The sequence below is a fragment of the Sminthopsis crassicaudata genome, chromosome 2 (assembly GCF_048593235.1).
Source record: "Sminthopsis crassicaudata isolate SCR6 chromosome 2, ASM4859323v1, whole genome shotgun sequence".
NCBI classification, from domain to species: Eukaryota; Metazoa; Chordata; class Mammalia; order Dasyuromorphia; family Dasyuridae; genus Sminthopsis; species Sminthopsis crassicaudata.
This window is the reverse complement of record NC_133618.1, coordinates 399,956,162-399,979,289: the sequence shown is the minus strand read 5'-3', so window position 1 is coordinate 399,979,289 and position 23,128 is coordinate 399,956,162. Positions and strand designations below refer to the sequence as shown.

Genomic DNA, 23,128 nt, shown 5'->3' with positions numbered 1-23,128 from the left:
GGAATAGGGAAACTCCTCTAAGTGAACTGCTTTCCATGGGAAGCCTAGGGTCCTCCAATGCTTAATTGTCTTGCCTGAAGGTAGTACCTACAGAGTCTCCAGATAGTCTGAGTTCTCAGAGAGCAGGGTTATGGCTTACATGAACTGTGAGTCACCAGTTATATACTGGGCCTCTGGTTTTACAAGAGCCCATTATTGCTGGACAGCTAGGATAAAGATACTTAAATCAACTTTTGTTAGATCTCTGATCTCACTGATATGAAAACTCTCACCAGTGAGACAAATTGCTTCCCATTCATACTTTCATACATAAATGCCTATGAAACTTGTCTTTCTTTCCCTAAATACTAAGAAGCACTGGTATTTATACACAACTGACAGGAGAGTTTCCTCCAGGTCTTTTGGCATTATGTGGCTACAACTATTACCAGGGATCTCTGTAATCCCTTACAGTCATTATGGGATTAGCTCACCTCCTTTTCTGCATATACTTTTGTCTGATAATTTCTTTCTGTATTGCTCATGAATGTGTTGAGGTTGGGAAGGGGACTCCAGAAGTTTGGGGTCCTGAGGTAAGTCAAAAGAATTTGCAGGCTTAAATCCACTTCCTAGTCAAGGGGCAAAGTTTATTGTAATTGTAACAACATTATAAGCAGACTATTTGCTAATTCCAAAAGAAATTAGTAAAGTCCTAAGAGAGGAGACCCTTTTATTCAGCTTTATATCTTGACATGCTAATTCTATGACCTAAAGGAGTGGTCTCTGGAACTTGATTTTCATTGACCAATAGATTATCTACCTACAGTCAGCAAGGAATTGAGGAGTGATCTATTCAGAATAAGACAGACTGGGCATGAGCGTTTCCTGAGGCAAACTCCAAAGCCAGAAGATTTAGGATTTACTGACTTATTGTTAGAACAGAAGCCCTCCTAAAATCAGGAGAGCACAAAATCATCACTATATTACATTAAATACAATTAATCGTTCATAATATGCTTCACTCTTTGTCCACCTACCTTTTGTCTCTCCATTGTCTTTGCATCCTTGGAAAGATTCTTGGAATTGCTGCCCAATAGCATTGCTGGAAGAGTATTAAAAAGAGATAGACTTGAATTTCAAAAAACAGCCTGAGGTCATTGAAAATAATACATCATTTCCCAAATACAACTCAGTCCTTTCTTCTCCTTACTATTTATTTTGAGTTTAGTTCATTGACATTTATAATATCTGGCTAAGATAGGTGTCCTGACGGGGTCAATTCTGTGGAATAATCATCTAATCCATGTCAGATCACAGACATCTTCATCCACTTGGCTTTTTTTTTACTTTGTGCACAGTTAGACCAAACTCTTTTGGACAACTAGAGACATCATTTAGGAATATTTGCAGTGTTCTGTCTCTTGATATAATTCAGGACATCAGTTGCAAAGGTCAGCATCTGGAGGACCTTATTGTCCATATGAAATCCCCCTTTCACTCAGATTTCACGTGGAACTTCTGCCATGTGGAATTTCTGCCATGTAGAACTTCTGCCAGAACTGCCAACACACTGTTTGGAAAGCTTATTTCCCTTTTTATACTAAAGGATCATCAGACAAGCTGAATGTCTCTTGTTGGTACCCCCAGACCTTATAAGGACTTAAAATCTGAAGAGTCTTTTTAAGTGAAGGAGGGAAAAGTAGCACTTACTGTTTGCCAGGAGATAATATGTGTGTGTACATGTGTATATTTAATTATTACCTCATTTGTTCTGCACCACAACCTTGTGAGGCATGTGCTGTTTTATTCCTACTTTACAGTTGAGGAACTGAAGCAAATAATATTAAGTGACTTACCTAGGATCACACAGCTTCTGTCTCAGAGGCTACATTTGTACTCACATCTTCTTAATTCTTGGCCCAGTGCTTTATCCATTTTACCACCTGGCTGCTCCAAATGAATTTAAGGGAAAAAGAGAGAGAGTTCATATATTCAAAGAGAGTATCTCCTACTCCTTCCACCATGAAGAAGGATTTGGATGAGGATTTAGAAAAGTCATAGAAAATGAGAAGGTATGAATGAGTTGCATTCTATATATCACTGGGTGGTATGGGTGTGGGGTATAATCCCCTAGAAAGACTAACCCTTGAAGGCAAATAAATGCCCCTGAAAGTTTAGGCCAGATTAGGGAGTAGGGTAGAATGAAAGGCCTAACAATGGAGAGATTTACTTGAACTGATGCTAAGTGAAGTGAGTAGAAACGAGACTTTTGTTCGCAGCAACAACAAAATTATGTGAAGATAAATTCTGATGGACTTGGCCTTTTCAACAATGAGATGATTCAGTCCAATTCCAAAAGACTTGTGATGGAGAGGAGTCATTTGCATCCAGAGAAAGGGACTGAATGTTGATCATAACATTGCATTTTCATCTTTTTTGTTGTTTGCTTGCTTTTTGCTTTGTCATTTCCCCCCCCTTTTGCTCTGATTTTTCTTGTGCAGCATGATAAATGTGGAAATGTGTATGGTGAAATGAAGATGGGGGTGGAAGAAACAGACAGCAATTTAAGGGAAAGGCCAATTAGCTGAGCACTAACTGACCAGGATTATGCAATGAAACACCCCTGAGGGATTTAATCTCAGTTAGACAGTAATGGTTCTGGAAAAAGTCAAATAAGAGTTCACTAATTCTCCCCATTTTAAAGTTTTCTTCGGCCTGTTTATTGTCCCTTGGTCCTAATATTTGTTTTTGTTTTTGTTTTTGTTTTTTTTCCAGAGGCACCGAGAGACAGGAAAGCTACCAAGGCTTGAGCCCATAGAACTGGGCTCTCTGCAAGAAGACAAAGGTTAGAAGTTCTTTTATGTCCTCCATATTTCTACAACTGGAACAGCTCAATCCCTTTGAGTTGTAATTGGTCCATTTTGTCTGTACCTTGTCACTGACATCTGCTTCTTTGTTGGGTCCCTGGTTAAAATGCTGGCTAAAGGTGTTCCAGTTCAGGACCATGTTTCTAGAATTGGATTTCAGGTGGTTGACTCTTTCATCTGTATGATATTGTTTGTGGCTGGGGTCACAGAACCAAAGAATCCTGGAGTTGTAAAGGACCTTAAACCTAGACCTGAACAATAATCCCCCTCCATAATATTCATAACTATACCAATATGGTGTCATCCAGCATGTGCCCAAAGACCTCAAGTGAGGGAAAACCTGCTTCCATTTGAGGCAACATACTACACTGTAAGATAATTAAAATTCTTAGGAAGCTTTCCCTCTCAACATGATTAAATCTGCCTCTTTGCCACTTCCTTCCCCTATTTTTCTCTTTTCCTTTCCTTCTCTACCCTTTCCTTAGTCCTACTCATTGAGACCAAGCACAAACCAAATGCTTTTTCCATATATAGCCTGTGAAATATCCAACTGGCTAAATATCCATCAGTCTTTTAACCAATCCTTATTTTAGCATGATCTCAAGCATTTTGAATATCCTTGTTGCCTTTCTCTGGACAACTTTTTCCTCCCATTTTTTTTTTTTTTTAATTTAGCAAGTATTTATTTTCTCTCCCTCCCCCATCATCTCCAATGGAAAACAAAACAAAACAGAACAAAACTCTTGTATTAAATTCACATAGCCAAAGCAAACAAATTCCTACATTGTCTGTGCCCACAAATGTGTGTTTCATTCTGAATGTTGCATCTGTCACTTCTTTGACAGAAGGTGGGAAGCATGCTTCAGCATCAGTTTTTTGGAATCTTGGTTAGTGATTGCCTTGATCAGTATTCTGAAATCTTCTAAAGTTGTTTGACTTTATTTAGAGGGCAATTGTTATTTTACAAATTTTTCTTCTGGTCTTGTTCACTTTGTTCTGTATCAGTTTATATAAAATCACCCCATATTTCTCTAAAACTATCCTTTTAAAAATAGCTTTTTATTCAAAATATATGCAAAGATAGTTTTCAGCATTCACCCTTGCAAAACTTGTGTTCTAAATTTTTCTCCCCCTTTTCCCTTTACCCCCTCCCATAGAGAGCAAATAATCCATTATATGTTAAACATGTACAATTCTTTTACACATCTTTCCACATTTATCATGCTGCACCAGAAAAATCAGATCAAAAGAGAAGGAAAAATGAGAACAAAAACAAAAGGCAAGCAAACAATAACAAAAAGGGTGAAAATACTATGTTGTGATCCACATTCAGTCCCCATAGTCCTCTCTCTGGATGCAGCGGGGCTTCTCTATCATAAGTCTATTGGAATTGACCTGAATCATCTCATTGTTGAAAAGAGCCAAGTTCATCAGAGTTGATCATCACATAATCTTTTTGTTGCTGTATACAACATTCTCTTGGTTCTACTTAATTCACTTAGCATCAGTTCATCTAAGTGTCTCTAGATCTTTCTGAAATCACCCTGCTGATCGTTTCTTATAGAACAATAATGTTTTATCACATTCATATACCATAACTTATTCAGCAATTCTCCAAATGATTCACTTAATTTCCAGTTTCTTGCTACTCTAAAAAGGGCTGCTACAAAAATTTTTGTACATGTGGGTCCTTTTTCCTTTTTTATGATCTCTTTGGGATATAAACCCAGTAGAGACACTGCTAGATCAAAGGGTATTCACAGTTTGATAGCCCTTTGAACATAGTTCCAAATTGCTCTTCAGAATGGTTGGATCAGTTTCAACTCTACCAACAAGGTATTAGTGTCCCAGTTTTCCCCCATTTCCTCCAACATTTATCATTATTTTTTTCTATCATCTTAGCCAATCTGAGAGGTGTGTAGTGATAATTCAGAGTTGTCTTAATTTGCCTTTCTCTGATCAATAATGATTTAGAGCATTTTTTTCATAAGACTAGAAATGGTTTTAATTTTTTCATCTGAAAATTATCTGTTCATATACTTTGACCATTTATCAATTAGAGAATTGCTTTAATTCTTATAAATTTGAGTCAATTATATATTTTAGAAATGAGGCCTTTATCAGAATGCTTGGATGTAAATATTTTTTCATAGTTTTTTGCTTCCCTTTTAATCTTCTCTGCATTTGTTTTGTTTGTGTAAAACCTTTTAAATTTAATATAATCAAACTTATCCATTTTTGCATTTTGTAATGCACTTTAGTTCTTTGGCCATAAATTCCTTCCTTCTTCACAGATTTGAGAGTTAGACTCTATTACCTTCATGTGCCAAAATTTGTTCAATTATTCCCCAATTGATGAGTGCCTCCTTAGTTTCTAGTTCTTTGCCACAATGAAAAGAAGTACTATAAATATTTTTTGTGCTTACATCTCTGGACACTTTTTAGTTTCTCAGTGTTCCTCCAAAAATGTGGTGTTGAGTATACTAAACTAATTGTAATCTTGGGCAAATCCCTTCTCCTATATGGTCCCCAATTTCTTTATAAAATTAGAGTGTTGAATAAAGTGGTCTCTAAATTACATCCTAATTCCTTTTCAACTGTACTATTTATTTTATTATGAATCTCAAAGTTGACCCACTGGTTGAAAGCTAGATAGACTGTAGCAGTATATGGGCCTTCTCAGGAAAGGGGAAGAAAAGTCCCTGGCTCTTGCCTCCAATGTTCAATTTACTTGGGAGCCCACAAAGCAAATTCCCTTCCCTCTAAGCCACTGAGCCCAGAGGGAAGTTCTTCCCCACTCTATCCCAGACCCTTGAAATGCTAATAAGTCAGGTTTACCCCATTCCTAGGTCCTCCTCTGCATAAACTTTTCACAAGGGAAAACTGCAGCATTTCAAGAAGTAAAGGCATAGATGTTAGCCTCATAGAGGTCACATGAGAGAGGCAAAAGGCTCTATAAAGAGAGATCACTTCTTTGAGTAAGCAAAGCCATGACTGCCCTTTTTGGAAAATACGATTTATAGGGTGTGATTTGGGAGTGGGCGAGATTGAGCTAAAATCTTTCCTTTGGAAGGCTTAATCCAGTGGGCAAAATCTCTGTGCTGAAGCTCTTCTCTGTGAAGACCTTCTACTAAGCCTTTATCAGTCAATAATACTTCAGTGAAAAGGAATTCTGCTGGTATTTTGCCCAGGGTTTGTTAGGCAGAAATAAACCCAGAGGGTGAAAGAGACTAGACCTTTGGACAAAGCAAGTAAGCCATGTGGGAATATTGAAATGTTTTCACCAGCACAGGTTAATATTAATTTTATTTTAAATTTAATTTAATTTATATAATACACATATAAATAATTAAATTAATTTAAGTAATTAATTTAATATTAATATTATTAATAGTGTTTTTAGGTTTACAAAATGCTTTACATACATTATATCACTTGATCTTCATAGGTTGTTGTTTGAAGAAAGGAAAGGAGAACAGCTTTATTGCCCAACAGGAACTAGCCAGTTGGGTGCCCAGAGGAGCAGCTCATATACTCACAGGTTGTTGTTTGTCCTTTGTTCTCAAAAAGGAGCATGACATTAGGAAGGTGATGCCATGACATGGAAGTTAATTGGATTTAAGTGAGGGAAGGCTGTGCAAAGTCACCAGCTTCACCTTCTCTGAGCCATCTGGATCTAGTGGTAAGATAATAGATTGAAATGACTGGAGATGGCCCTCAATCCTCCCATCAAAGCTGCATAGTCCAACAATGTCCAGATCAATCTAATCTATTTAAAGTCTTTTCTGACCTCCAGGCTTACATCATCAATTACCTTTTGGGTATCTTAAACTGGAGGTTCTGTAAGTCTCTCAGTCTCAGTATGACCAAAGCAGAACACTTTTCCCTTCAAATCCTCCCCTCTTTCAAATGTCCCATTTTGTTGAAGGCTCCATCCACCATTCTTCCAACCAATCAGGCTTGAAACCTCTATGTTGTTCTCAACTCTTCTCTCATCCTCATTACGTATCAGTCTGTTTTCCAGGTCCTATCATTTCTACTTTGGCAACATTTCTTTCATATTTCTTTCTACTTAAATAGCTACCACCATGGTGCAGACTTTTACATTTTACACCTGGATTATTACAATTACCAGGCCTCCCTGGTCTCCCTGCCTCACATCTATCTCCACTACAATTCATCAGCTGCCAAAGTGATTTTCCTGAAACACAAAAGGCCAATTGCCAGTAGTCCTGACTTGCTACTGGTTTCTAAATGACTCTGGAGGGGAGACTGGAGACTTTGCACTGCCCTGCCTCACTTAAACCTAATTCATTTGCAAGTAAAGACATCCTCCTCCTGATGTCTTTGGTTCTCTTTGACAACAAACAGCAACAACCACAACTACAATAAAGAAAGAACCGATCTGACCATGTCTTATTCTCAAACACATATCCCCAACTAAAGAAATTCCAATGGTTCCTTGTTAACTCTCAGATGAAACATAAAATCCTCAATTTGCTGTTTAAAGCACTTCCAATCTTGCTTCTTGCAATCTTTTAAGTCAATTTCCTCTTTTCCATGTATTCTCCAAGCCAGCAATAAATGCCTTCTGCTGGTCTTTGCACAGGATACTTCCCTTCTTAGCCCAGTACCCTTTCACTTGCTCTCCCTCTTGACCACTACCTGTGAACTTCCTTCAAGGCTTATCTCAAATAACTCCTCAGCAGGAGGCTTTTCCCAGTTTGCCCCACCTCCACCCTCACTAGCAGTGCTTTCCCTCAGAGATTTCTTTTTACCTGCTCTATATAGATTTTTTAAAAGTGCAGTTGTTTGCATGTGGTCTCCCTCATTAGAATATGACTTCCTGGAAGACAAAGAACAACTTTTTTTGTCTTTCTTTGGTTTCCCAGGGTTTAGCACAGCATCTACTTAGCATAAAGCTATTGCTTAATACATGGTTATTGAGTAACAATCCTATGATACTACAGATATTATCCCCATGTTACAGATGAAGAAACCGAGGCTCAAAGAATGGAAGTGACTTGCTGTTGTTCTCATCTCCCTGACTATCCCTATTCCTTTTAATAAATATAGTAAATAAGTTTGTTAAGTAGGCAATAAAAAAACATAACATTACAAAGTGTAACCTGGAAATTGCATATAAACCATCCCAACTATTAAAGGAGAATAATTCACAAAGTATATCATATATTGACCAAAATGCGGGTTCTGATAACATGTGTTGAACCAGGAGAACCCATTTAGGTGTTACTTATCAAAGTTTCTTGTCCATAAATTCGAGAAAAAATCCAGACCTCCATAGCTCCAGACTAGCAAAACATCAAAAAATGCCGACAATTTTGAAATGATGTGAACAAGTTAACCTTTAAAATTTTACCAATAACTTTAGATAATTTGGATATCTTAATGAACCAATCCCAAGATGGCACAGATAGGAGTCAGTTTGTTTCCTTAAAAAAATGAGACTTCAAATTCCTGTTCCCAACCCCATCGCAGCAGTTTTCCTTCTCCTTTCAGTCCATGCTCACTAGTACTTCCAGTCCCCAAATTCATGACTTCCTGAGTGACCATATTTTCTACCTCTTTCCCCTTCCCCTCCATCTTTTCGAACTACTTTTCTTCACTATCCCATTCCCCTGTCCCCATGTCTCCATGTGACTTTGTATCTCTTTTTGCCTCTTGCCTCCATCTTATTAAAGTTTTATAGCTACTATGTTTCTTACTGTCAATCACATACTTTCTTAGGTGTACTTACTCCCCTTTCATAATTTCATAAGTTAATTTTCAATTCCTGCCCACAGTTAAGGGATATCAGAAGGGATGTGATTCAAAGTCAGGTGTTTCTTAACTCTAGTGCAGTATTATTTCCACTGTATTATGCTGCCCTTTTCTGGACTGCATTTTCTTTCTTCATAAATATTAATGTTTGGAGGGGCAGGATGACATAATGAATAGGGCTCTGAACTTGAAGACCAGAAAACCTCCATTCACATTCTGTTTCTGGAACATACTGATTGTGTGATCCTGGGCAAAGCATTGAATTTGTCAGTGTCCCAAGCAACTTTCCAAAATATGTTTAAAATTTTTTTTTCAATTAATATTCATTTATTTTTTTCCCTCCCTCACCCTCTTCGGATTAAACAAAACCCTTGTAGTAAATATGTATTTGTAACACTGTCAAAGAAGGTGGCAGGCTATATTGATAGAGGATGGTCCCCTTATTCAGAGTTCTCTGGATTAATGAAATACGTTTGGCAAAAGTTAATCAGTAGTAAATGAATGCTGAAAACTATTTTTACATGTTTTTGGAAAAATAAAATACTATTGGAAAAAAATTGGCTAGGCTTTGATGTTCCTTAATTATATTTGGTCCAGCATCCTCCAGTTAACTCTATGTCCTCCTACTCATGAAGATAGAGACTCTGCTAGCCATTTCCTCTGATTAGGTCTTGCCCCCCAAATACCCCAATGGACTCATGATCTGGTTTTCCTTTATAGACCCAAATACCCATCTCTTCCATGATGAGCAGCAGCAACTGGACGTTGTCCATGTTCTCCAGAAGCACCAAGATGAGTCAGAGAAGCTGGGGCCAGAGTATAAGACCAGAGAAGTGGAAATCCAGGTGGGTTCCCCGACCTAGTTTCCAACAATTTTCTTAGGCTATCACCTACCATTCTGTGTAGAAGAAATTATTTGGAGAAATGTGGGAGGGAAATAACTAAGGAACAATCACTCCATAATGAAAAGACTAGTGTCACTAGGCTTGGAGTTTCTTTTCCTTGATGTTTTTAAACCTTTGATTCCTAAGAGCAAAAAATAAATGTTCTATATAGTTCACTTTCTAAATCAACACCAAATTCACATTCAGGAGACCTGCTTTCTCATCTTTGCTCCTAATTCTCTGTGAGACTTTGGGTAAACACATTTCTCAGGGATTTGGTTTCTTCTTTGTAAAATAAGTGAGTCAGATTTCGTGATCTTTAATATCCTTGCCAGTACTGGTGTCTATGAAACTTGCCCTTGGAATTATAATGGTAGGGAACTAATTGACTCCATACTACTCTCCCCTGGATCTGCCTTATTTCCAGGTGGTGATTGAACAAGAATTAGAGCTTCATGAAAAACCTGCTGAACAGCAACAAGTATTGCAAAGGGAACATGAAGAGAGCTTGCAAGGTAAGGGTAGGGGCAGCCCCTCTAAAACTCCAGATTCTGAAAGAGGAGAACCCTGTCTTCTTAGGGGAGTAACAGGCCTAGTCCACCTGGTACATGGGATGCTTTCCTAATAGGAGATCATGTTCTTGCTATACCTTCATGTGTAGGACCACCCTTTGGGTCAAAGATCCACTGACTAGTGTTGGAGGCCAAAGGGGAACTTTCTAATCACTCTCTAAATTTAGATTTGTGAATTGAGTTGAGTTCTGGACCAAGTCAGAAGAATTGGGTTCTAGTCCTGATCTTCTTATTTAGCATGCTTTGCAAAACTAGGCAATTTATTTACTCTTTCTGGACCTCTCTATTAACAAAGCATGTATCTCTATACCTCATAGGAATATTATGAGAAAGAAGTTTTGTTCTGAGAGGATTTGTTAGTAGAGGTAATAAAAACCTAACATTTATATATTGCTTACCATGTGCCAAGAAATTTACTATTATTATCTCGTTTGATCCTCACAACAACCCTGAGAGGGAAGTATTATTATCCACATTTTATAGATGAGACGAACTGAGGTTATATGATTTGCCCAAAGTTACACGACCAGTACATGTCTGATGCTGGATATGTCTTCCCGACTTCAGCCTAGTACTCTATCCATTACCCCTCTAGCTTCTCCTCTCATGGAATAATAATTATCAAGAGCTTGAAGTTGTATGTCAATGGTAACTAGTCTGTAGTTCTGAGTCAAAGGGAATATTTTTCATAATTAGAGATTCTGGTATTATACTAAAATGGCAATGAATATCCAATTGGAGCCTTACTAGCCCTCTTGGCTTTGGTGACTGTTTCAGTGATCTTTGGATAATGACACTTTAAAAGATGGAAATGTTCTTACATGGACTTCTGATTCTATTTTGTTTATCTGGTCCCTTTTTTCATGTGTACATGCACATGCATGCATGTATTTCTTGTTCTTACAGGAATCTTATTTTCTCCTGTATTCCAGAAGAGCAGAATTCCCTTGCTAGAGTTGTCATTTTGTCTTCGTGTCTAAGTATGGTCCTGAGAAAATCTGCATATGGCTCCTGGTCTCGTCAGCTCAGCACTGAATTGGCCAAAGCAGTGACTGGGGAAGAGAAAGAGGCAGAGATTTTGAGATAAAGTAGAACCCTTTATTGGTTGAGGAAAAGCCTCACTCATACTCATAGAGTTTGTTGACTGAAAATGAGAGGAAGTATTTCTGGGACTACTACTATGGGGTGAGGTTAGGGATAAACTCAAAATTTGGCATCTGGAACCATTCCCAAGAGGTAGGAATGTCCTGACATACCTGGGGAGACGTGGCCCATCTTGCTTGAAAGCAGGTAATAGGAAGTGCCCCACCAAGGTGCCTCAAGTTGGGGAGCCACACCTTAGGATGCCTTCCCTCCCCTCCGTTCTGGAATGTACCCCTATGCTTCCTCCTACTGAGAGACATAGAATTATAGAATGTCAGTAAAATGAAGGGAACTTAGGATTTAGAATATTAGGGACTTTAAAGATCAACTAAGCTAACTCCTTTTAAACTCGTCTAAGAAGAATTTAAGGTATGAAGAAGAATTTAAGTATGACTATCTTCCCACAATTAAAGACAGAGCAGACATCTCAACTTTTTTTTTTTTTTTTCTCGCAAGATAATTGAGGTGAAGTAAAGTGACTTTCCTGGAGTCACACAGCTAGTAAATGTGAATGTCTGAAGCTGGATTTGAACTCAGGTCCTCCTGACTCCAGAATGAGTGTTCTATCCACTGTGCTATACATCCCATACTCTTTCCAAGAGAAGCGACATGGTACAGTAGAAAGAACAATGAATATAGAAAAATATGTTTTTTGTATATGTAGGTCCTTTTCCCTTTGTTATGATCTCTTTGGGACATAGACTTATCTGGGTTAGAATTTCATCTCTGAGATCTATCTGTGAGACCTTTGAAAAGTAATTTAACCCTATTTAGCCTTATTTTCCTCACCTACATAATAAGGAAATTAGAATCTATATGGCTTCTAAAATCCATTCTGGCCCTAGTTCCATTCCTGTATGGGAATATGGAAGAAATTCTAGCTAGAATGGCTAGAACAGCTAGATGGCACAGTGGATAAAATGCTGGTTCTGGAATCAGGAGGTTGAAATCCAGCCTCAGACACTTCACACTTACTAGCTGTGTGACCTTGAGCAAGTCACTTAATCCCAATGGCCTAGCCAAACAAAAAAACAAATTGTCCTGTCAAATTGTCAAAGAATATCTATTAAAGATGTGTCAGATTCTGAAAGGTATCCAGACTTTCCTAAACTCAGATGTCACTTTGTTAATGCACTCCTCTAATTGAGGGAACAAGAGGAAACCACCTTCATATAAGACCCCAAATCCAGAATTCTATCCTTTAATGCCAAAGGAAACCAACCCAGGAAGCTCAGGCTATATGCCTTAAACCTTGTTGAAACTAGCCATTGCTTCATACTACCCAGCAGCTCCCGTTCTTCTAGGAGACTGACCTGTGATTGAGTCAGAAGCAGCTGAGTAATGCTAGACCAGAATCAAGATTCAGATGAAAAAAAACTCATTTAGTAGTTTATGTGGTCCTGACAAATCATTTAACCTCTATCTTCATCAATTCCCTCATCTGTAAAATGGGGATAATAATAATAATACCTATTTTCCAGAGTTGTTGTAAGGATCAAATGAGATAATATTTGTAAAGTTCTTTGTAAGCCTTAAAATCCTATCTAAATGCTATTATTTATTACCACTACTACTACTGCTGCTGCTGCTGCTGCTGCTACTACTACTACAATTACTATTTACTCTTACTTTGTTACCCTAAAATCAGCAAAAGACCTAGGCTAGTAGAATATAGGGTCTTAATGGTACCCTCCATTATCTCATGTGATTATGATAACTGTTCTGGGAGGTAGGCAAGAGTTGTCATATTCAATTTACAGATGAGGAAACTGAGGTTCAGGGAAGTAAGGGTACTTCCAAGTACTTAATTCCTGTAATGATTGTTGTGACTGGTAGTGGAATAATAACTACAGCTAAGGTCTCTTGCTTCTTTGAATTCTGTTTACTAGATTGGGCTAAAATGTCAAATGTGCCTAGAAATGTTTATTTCTCAATTATTTCTTAGTTGTCTGACTGAGTTTGTGCATCTGGTAGGAACTGATGCTTTTTTGGCCAGGGGTAAGGTATTTAGGTAGCTGAGCTAACCATGGTGCTCTTTCCCTGCAGCACTTAAGGCCTCACATGAAAAGGAGAAAATAGAGCTCACGAATTCCTTCCAGGTGGCCAACACAGCCCTGCAGGTGAGCAGAGTGGTAAGAGGACTACACTGGCAGATCTGGTGTGGGAAGGAGAGACTGACTGGCATCAGCTGTGTGGGGCAGACTTTTCCTGCTGGAGTGGTTAATCCCCAAACTTTCCTCAAACTGGTTTTGTCTCACAGTACCCAAGGAGTTATCCTAGTTGGTCGTCTATGCCCTATATCTTTTATTCTGTAAGTGAAATAATCCGCTTTTAGGGAGCAGAGTCTGACATATTTTTGCTAAAGTACTGAAGACTATTTTAATGACTTGATGTATCACCATGTCAGGAGACTCTGCATTTTAAATTAAGAGTCTAAAAAAGATATTATTCAATTTCAAGGAATACAATTCTAATAGTCAAACTTTAGGCATTAATACAATCAAGGAATTATTAGCTTTTGTTTTGTTTTATGCTTAATAGTATTTTATTTTTCCTAATTACATATAAAGATAGTTTTCTGTTAGGATTACAAGGTGCTAACTCAGGTTGTCTAAACAATTCTCTAGCTCAGACTTCACACCTTTAGTTCACACCTTTAAAGGAGTTCACACCTTTAGACTTCAGAAAAGGAGTTTGCACCTTTAAAGGAGTTTACACAACCTTTAAAAGGAGCAAGTTCATCAGTTGAAGTATTTCCCACAAGCCCCTGAGTTCTCATAAGCCCATTCTCTGCGAGGATAAAAGAAGGCAACATTAAGTCTGAAGAATAGTCTAGACTGGGAAAAGAACAAGACTTCCTGGGAGAAGAACAAGACTTCCCGGGAGAACTTCAGGGGAAGCTCGAGGAGATTCAGGAGCACAGGATTCAGGAAGAAGAGGATTCAAGATTCTACCTTAGCTCTGGCTGGAGGCTCCAGAAGCTTCCCAAGAAACCTGCTCACAGAGGAAAAGATTATACAGAAAAGAGATCTCCTCCCAGAGAAGGATTACAACTGAGAGACAATCAGAACTTTACAGTTTTCAACATTCATTTTTGTAAGATTTTGAATTTTAAAATTTTCTCCCTCCTTTCCTTTCCTTCTCCCTCCCTAAGACAGCAAGCAATCTGATATAGGTTAGACATATGCAATTATATTAACCATATTTTCATGTTGTGAAAGAAGAATTAGAAAGCAAGAAAAAAAAATCATCAGAAAGAAAAAACAAAAAGTGAAAATAATATGCTTCAATCTGTATTCAGATTCGAGTTCTTTCTCTGGATTAGATAACATTGTCCAACATGAATCTTGCAATTGTCTTGGTTCACTGTATTGCCGAAAAGAGCTAAGTCAACCATAGTTGATCATTACACTATGTCATTGCTACAATGTTCTCCTGGTTCTGCTCACTTCACTCAGCATCAATTTGTAAGTCTTTCTAGGTTTTCTGAAGTCCATTTGCTCATCTTTTCTTATAGAACAATATATTCCATTATATTTATATGTCACACAATTGTTCAGCTATTTCCCAATTGATGGGCATTCCCTCAATTTTCCATTCTTTGCCATTACAAGAAAGAAATATTTTTGTACATGTAGGTCCTTTTCCTTTTTTTATGAAATTCAGACCTAACAGTGATATTGTTGGATCAAAGGGTATGCACAATTTTATAGCCCTTTGGGCATAGTTTGAAATTGCTCTCCAGATTGGTTGGATCAGTTCACAATTCTACCAACAGTGCATTAAAGTTCCAATTTTCCCACATCTCCACCATTTATAATTTTTCTTTTCTGCAATATTAGCTAATCTGATAGGTGTGAGGTGGTATCTCAGAATTGTTTTTGTTTTTTAGTTTTCTGATTGCTTTCTAATCTTGGTTGTGCTGGTTTTGTTTATGTAAAACTTTTTCAATTTAACATAATCAAAATTATTCCTTTTGCAATTCGTATTATAAATTTGTTTTCTATCTTTTTTTGTCATAAATTCTTCCTTTCCTCATAGATCTGACAGGTAAACTATTGCTTTCCTAATTAGGTTATGGTATCACCTTTTATGTCGAAATCATGTACCCATTCAAAACTGGAACACTAATACATTGCTGGTAGAGTTGTGAAATGATCCTACCATTCTGGAGAGCAATTTGGAACCGTGCCCAAAGGGCTATAACACTGTGCATACTCTTTAATAAGAGATAATAAAAAAGAGAAAAGAACTCACATATGCAAAAATGTTTGCAGCAACTCTTTTTGTAGTGACAAGGAACTGGAAATTGGGTGTATGTCCATCATTTAGGGAATGTTGAGTAAATTATGGTACATAAGGTAATGAAATATTATTGTTCTATAAGAAATGATGAGGGGACAGCTAAATGGTGAATAGAGCACTGGCCCTGTGTAAAGTTCTTGAATTGTAAAGGTCCGGTTGTCTCTAAGTTATCCTTGGGGACTGCCATCTCAACTCAATCTCCCAGCCAGACTCTCTCCTTCCAGCCTGCCGTCCCAACTCTGTCCCAGACTCGACTAACCTCCAGACCCAATGCTGCCCTCTTTTATACTCTCAGAGATTGTAGTGAGAACTCAACAGGGCTTGTGAGAAACACTTCAACCAATGAACTTGCTCCCTCAGAATTCCAAAGGTCCTTTAAAGGCCCGAACCAAAGGTGTGAATTCTGAGCCAGAAAACTGTCCAGACAACCTGAGTTCTCACCTTGTAATCCTAACAGCCCTGGAGTCAGGAGGACCTGAGTTCAAATGTGGCTTTAGACACTTAACATTAGCTGGGTGACCCTGATCAAGTTACTTAATCCCAGTTGCCTTGCAAACCACCACCTCCTCCCCCCAAAAAAAAATGTTAAAAAAAAGATTGATTTCAGAAAAACCTTGGAAAGACTTACATGAATTGATGCTAAGTGAAGTGAACAGAATCAGGAGAGCATTGTGCACGATAACAAGAAGATTATATGGTAATCATCTGTGATGGACTTGGCTCTTCTCAACAATTCAATGATTCAAGGCAGTTCCCAATAAATTTGGGATGAAAAATGCTAATTACATCCAGAGAGAGAACTATGGAGACTAAACATGGATTGAAGTATAGTATTTTCATCTTTTTCTTTATTTGTTTTTTTTTTCTTTCTGTCTTATAGTTTTTTTCTCCCTTCTCCTTTGGTCTGATTTTAATGTATTTAGTCTATATTAGATTGCCAGCTATGCTGGGAGGGAATGATGAGAAAGAGAGGGAAAAAAGTTTGGAATGAAAAATTTTTCCAAAAAATGAAAGTTGAAAACTATCTTTACATGTATTTGGAAAAATAAAATACTGTTGCGGGGAGAAATCATGTACCCATTTTGATCTTATCTTGGTATAGGGTATAAGATACTGCTCTATACCTAGTTTCTGTCATACTATTTTCTAGTTTTCTCACTAGTTTTTGTCAACTAGTGAGTTCTTATCCCAGAAACGGGAGTCTTTAGGTTTATCAAACTTTAGATTACTATAATCATTTACTAGTGTGTTTTATGTATCTAAATCATTCCACTGATCTACCACACTCTTTCTCAGCCAGTATAAAATAATTTTGATGATTGCCACTTTATAATATAATTTTAGATTCTAGACAGGCCATTTTTTTTTTTTATTAATTCCCTTGATATTCTTGACATTTTGTTCTTCCAGGTAAATTTTGTTATTTTTTCTACTTTTGATAGTTTGATTGGTATGGTACTGAATAAGTAAATTAATTTAGGTAAAATTGTCATTTTTATTATATTGAGTTGTGGCTTTTAAAAAATTTTTACTTCAACATTTTTAATTTCAAAGATCAATGATTCTAGCAATGAGGGATTCTGTCACAGATCACTATCCCTCTATATCTTAATACAAGTCCTACTATGCCACAAAAGTAGCATCAGTGATTCCTTAATTGCCTCTGGGATAAATTACTAGGACATCACTTTAGTATTTAGAATCTTTCACAATCAGGCTCTGATGTAGCTTCCCTGATTGATTTCCCATTACCACCCACCTCTCATGCACTAAAAATTCCAGCCAGATTGGTGTACTCTTATTGTTCCCTATGTGTGACATTCCATTTCCTGTCTCTGTGACCTCTATACAGGTTTACTCCTAGCCCTTGTATGCTTCTCTCAGGCCAGGCATGGAGTCAAGAAGACATGAGTTCAAATTTAACTAAGATACTTTACTAGCCATTTGATTCTGGGAAAGTCACTTAAATTCTATTTGTCTCAGTTTCTTCCACTATAAATGAGAATAACAGCACTTTCCTCACAGGGTTGTTCAAATGAAGTAATATTTGTCAAGAACTTAACACCTTACCTGGCACATAGTAGGTACTATATACATGCTTATTTCCTTATTTCCTTTCTGCTCTCCCTCAATAGCTCTACTTTTTGAAGTCCCCAGTGCCCTTCAAGATAAAAGGGAGTTACTTGCTATCTCTTGCATGAGGCTTTTCCTGATTTTCCCTCCCTTCAAAATCTTTGTATACATTTTATTTAAATTTTGGATTGTGTGGGTTGCCACATCAGCCTTATACAATGTAAGCTCTCTGAGGGAAAGAATTGTTTCATTCCTGCCATTGTATGCACAAGTACATAGCATAGTGCCCCGTGCATAGCAGATCCTTACTCAACTTGCTGAACTAAGTGAAATTGAATTTGTGAGTTGTCAGGGCCGAAATCTTAGTCATTCTTGTACTCTTGGTGAGGATGTTTTCTGAATTTAGTTAGACTATGCCTATAAAAATAAACAGCAAGTCTGTTACAAGGCCTATTCTCTCTTTTAAAAAAATTTTTTTATTAAAAATATTTTTCTGGTTATACATGTATGTGTATGTTAATTTTTAAATACACATTTCTTTATGAATCTTGTTGGGAGAGAAAAACTAGAACAAAAGGGGGAAAATGTATTGATTTACATCCAATTTCCATAGTTCTCTTTGTTGATGCAGATGGCATTTTCTATCCAAAAAGTTTGTTGGGATTGTCTCGGATTGTTAAACCACTAAGAAGAACCAAGTTTTTCATAATTGATCATTGCACATTCCTGCTGTTATTGTGTACAATGTGTTCCTGGTTCTGCTTGTTTTGCTCATCATCAGTTCATGTAAATCTTTTCAGGCTTTTCTAAAATCAGCTTGTTTATCTTTTTTTTTTTAATAGAACAATAACATTCCATTATTTCCATAAACCATAACTTATTCAGCCATTCCCCAGTTGATAAGTATCTACTTATTTTCCAATTCTTTGCTATCACAAATAGAGTTGCTACAAACATTTCTGCACATGTGGGGTTTCCTTTCCCTCCTTTATGATTTCATTGGGATACAGTAATAACCCTGCTGGATCAAAGAGTATGCACAGTTTTTAGCCCTTTTGGCATAGTTCCAAATTGCTCTCCAGAATCTTTGGATCATTTACAACTCTACCAACAATGTGTTAGTGTTCCAATTTTCTCACATCCCCTCCTACATTTATCATTATATTTTCCTGTCATCTTAGTCACACCTGAGCGGTGTGAGGTGATGCCTTAGTTTTAATTTGCATTTCTTTAATCAACAGTGATTTAGAGCTTTTTTCCCAAGTGGCTATAAATGGCTTTAATTTTATCATCTGAAAATTGTCTTTTCATATCCTTTGGCTCTTTATCAACTGGAGAATGACTTGTATTCTTATAAATTTGACACAGTCCTTTATATATTTAGAAATGAGGCCTTTATTAGAAACACTGGCTGTTAATTTTTTCTCCAGCTTTGTACTTCTCTTTTAATTTTGTTTGTGTTGGTTGTGTTTGTGCAAAATCTTTTGAATTTAATGTAATCAAAGTTATCCATTTTGCATTTTATGATGTTCTCTAGATCTTCTTTGGTCATAAATTCCTTCTCCAAAGATCTGATCAATAAACTATCTTTTGCTCTCCTAACATGCTTATGATATCACCCTTTATGCCCAAATCATGGACCCATTTTGATTTTGGTATGGAGTGTTAGATGTAGATCTATGCTGAGTTTCTGATATATTATTTTCCACTTTTACTCAGCATTTTTTATGAAATAGTGAGTTCTTATCCCAGAAACTGGAGTTTGGAAAGGGTTTATCAAATATTAGATAATGATAGTTATTGATTATTGTGTCATGTATATCTAACCTATTCCATTGATTCAGCACTCTATTATTTCTTAGCCAGTACCAAATGTTTTTGATGATTGCTACTTTATAATAGAGCTTTAGATCTGGTACTGCTAGGCCATCGTTTGTATTTTTTTTCCATTAATTCCCTTGATATTCTTGCCCTTTTGTTCTTCCAGATGAATTCTGTTATTATTTTTTCTAGCTTTATAAAATAATTTTTGACAGTTTTGTTGGTATGGTACTGAACAAGTAGACCAATTTAGATAGAATTAACATTTTTTATTATATTAGCATGGCCTATCCATAAGCAATTGATATTTTTCCAATTGTTTAGATTCGACTTTATTTATTTGAGAATACCAGGCTCATTCTCGAAGCTTTGATTGCATCAGATCATTGGGAACTTTCAGAGTTTGTGCTGTACTGGTTTGCTTTCTTAGAACCCAAAGTTCTGAGCCATGATAAGGCATAAGAATAAGATATTAACAGTTTGGATTGCTTAGATCCAGGATGGCCTGCTAATACCAAGGTTGTGTTTCTTGATTTTTTCATTGGGTCACCTACAACTTGCGTTTTTTTGAGGCTGTGATGTTCCAAGATTTGTAACCATAAATTTTTGGGAGAACATTCATGTTACAAAGATAAGCTTTTGCTCTAAGGAATAGCTTCAAGTCATTACCTTCACTTTGTAGATTCTCAAATATAGTTTTAGTTTGTTCTCTTCCTCCTGTTTTATTTTGGACTCTGCTTACTGTCCATCTACAGGAGTTATATTAATAGATTAACCATCCATTTGCATATCATAGACCAGACAATAAGTATTTTCTTTCCATTTAGTTTTTCTATAGTATTTATTCTCATTATCTCTTTTCAGTGATTTTTCATTAAGGGGGTCCTATAATGGCTCTTTGATGGAAGAATATCTAGGAAACAAGTTTCTGGAAGACCTTGTCACCTATCGTGAATCCCTCAGCAGGACTAGGGAACTCCTCTTTCCACATAGACTGTGCACAGGACTATCACTTTTACAGTAGTAATGGATTATGGATAATGTAAATTACAATGCAATTTATAATACAATCTAAATTACATGAACCCTTTTGGCAAGCACAAGCCTCACTGCGTAGGATTTCATTTGATCATTAGAGTCTCCTTAACAGAACCAATTCTGTGGTTTCATTTATCAAGAAATCTTGTATAATATTCAGATTTATACAAGAGATTCCTTGTTGGAGTCAACATCACTTATTGTAGAAAAGGTATTTGGTATTACTGGTGCTAGTTTCAAGTTCTAACTATGCTAAATACTTCCTGTGGGGTCTTAGACAACTTTTTTTTTTTTAGCCTCTCTGAGTCTCAGTTTCTTCAACTATAAAATGTGAGGAGCTATTGGACTAATTAGATGGTGTTTAAAGTCTGAGAGTGTTGAACTAAACAGCCTTTGAAGAATAATCTCTACTAAATTAAATAATCATCTATTGAATCCATTTTTAAAAAATCAATAAACAATAAACTTGACAATCTTGTATCTTCTATACCTTTTAGTCACTTGTCTGACTATAAAGATATGTACATTTACATACATTAAGGAAATAGTCGCTAAGCACCTGACTATATTTTTTTCCTATTTTCATCAATGACTCATATATATATATATATATGTATATGTATATAAAAATTCTTATGTACCATGAGTTTGTAAAGGTGAGACAGTAGCCATATCGATTACCAATGTTTTGCAGTTCTCTTTTTAGGGGTAACAATGTCATCTATAACTTCTCCTAATACTTTGACATCTTTCAGGCTTGGAGATATTTCATAAAGTAATCTCTGAGTACATTTAAGACCAGGTCATTTTTAGCATGGATTTTCCTGATGTGTTGTTGCCAGGACCCAGTCACTCTTCTTCATTTCAACTTCTTAGGTACCATTTAATTTTCCTTGTAGGATATAATGAAGACTGGAATATTAGGATCCAAATGCAGTTGTTCCTCTGTTGTTGATGAAAAACAATTCTTACAAAGATATCACTTTTGTTCCTTTTTTCCCCCTTTCTATTTGTTTATTGTCTTCCTGGCAGTTTTATTTGGATACTTTAGGGATGCTTTGGAGAAGCTAAATTTCTCACCAATCTTGTTTTTCCTCCTCCTCCTTTTCTCTTTTATGAATTGATACTGTTCCCAATCTGTGGCCATATTCCTCTCTAGTGATTTATAAACAAGTTTGTATTTTAAATTAGTGTTAAATTTTACATCTTCTTCCCCTTTCTCTGCTTGATATGTCCATAATAAGATGGTTTGGAGGTTCTCTTGACTTCTTCATTGTAGTAACTAAGCTCCAGTGAAAATGTTGGCAATCAAGATTAATATTTTTTTCATTTCTCATTTTTTGGCATCAAGGGATCATGAATAGGTTAGGTCAAAGTTGCAATATTTCACAATGTTTTATTTCTTCTTTATACTTTTAATTTGATGTTGATTTTGACCTTGGACAGAGTCTGTACAGACACAATTCTAATGTGACTTTCAAATGAGAAACTAGTATTTTCTTTGTAAGATATTGTTTCTTATTTCATGGAACTATATGATACTTGATGGTATCCAATACTTTTTAACTTTCTCCTGAAAAAAATGTATTCTTAAAAATTTTAGTACCTTCTGTCTTCTTTTCTACTATTTTATTTGAAGGAGTATAAGTAGGCCCACATAAGACTAGGGGCTATTTTAAAACTTGCCTTTGTCTAATGGTTGCCATGGCCAAAGAATTAATGATCTGGTGGCCTTTTTGTTGTTTGGGTCATTTTCAGTCATATCCAACTTTTTGTGACCCATTTGGGGTTTTCTTGGCAAAAATTCTAGAGTGGTTAGCCTTTTTTTTTTTTTTTTCTGGCTCATTTACAGATGAGAAACTAAGCCAAACAGTGTGGCTTGCCCAAGGTTACATAATTAATGTGTGTCTGAGATCAGATTTGAACTCACAAAAAAGATATCTTCCTGACTCTGGGCCTGGCCCTAAAATCAGTGTACTATATTTAAAGTCATTCTGGTGTAATACATATAGCCTGCTGAAGCTTGGGACTATTATAACCAAGGCCACTTCCTTGTTATGATAAAGGCACTAGGGTAGTATGCCTTTATGAAACCTTCCCAAATTAGTATAGCCAATAGTTATATCATACTTTGTCTAAGCCTTTCCTTTTTGTTTAATCTTGTATCATGTTAACATGTTTATGTGTCATTTCCCTGATTTAATTATTAGGTTGTTGGATTTTTCCCACCTTGGAATCCCCAGTGCCATGCATAGACCCACTCACAGCATGGGCACTTATGAAATGCTTGTCATTTCTAATGCTTTGTTTATAATGTAATGTTGTTACAAGATCATAGTATCCTATAATTGGTATCCTTCAGTATGCCCAGAAGAATGCTAATGTTTGAAAAATAAATGTTTGCTACAGGGAGCACTTTGGGTCATGATTAGAAAACAAAATAGTAGATGGGTTATAGTTAGCATGAATGACTTGAGAAATCACATGATTGAGATCACACATTTATCAAAATGTTTATAATGTAATAACTGAATTAAAGTTTTGTGCATTTTCTTTAAATGTGAGATAAGTTTTCTAAGCACTTTTATTCTAATTAAAGAGATAAGAATAACAATGAAAAAATAGAACATGTTAAAACAGGTCCAACATAATCCATTTAAACAAA

The 23,128-nt window shown here is 36.4% G+C and overlaps 1 protein-coding gene across 2 annotated transcripts in view; it reads left to right on the top strand.

Moving 5' to 3' along the window:
- CCDC69 (coiled-coil domain containing 69) overlaps positions 1-23,128 on the top strand; it is a 37,600-nt gene that overhangs the window by 6,882 nt on the left and 7,590 nt on the right. Inside the window, exons 2-6 of one of the 2 annotated variants that reach the window (XM_074291833.1) lie at positions 2,755-2,824; positions 6,295-6,387; positions 9,348-9,472; positions 9,939-10,026; positions 13,273-13,346. In XM_074291833.1, coding sequence (XP_074147934.1) covers positions 2,755-2,824; positions 6,295-6,387; positions 9,348-9,472; positions 9,939-10,026; positions 13,273-13,346 — 450 coding nt within the window. The remainder of the gene's footprint in view (positions 1-2,754; positions 2,825-6,294; positions 6,388-9,347; positions 9,473-9,938; positions 10,027-13,272; positions 13,347-23,128) is intronic. The other variant, XM_074291834.1, reaches the window with a different exon arrangement.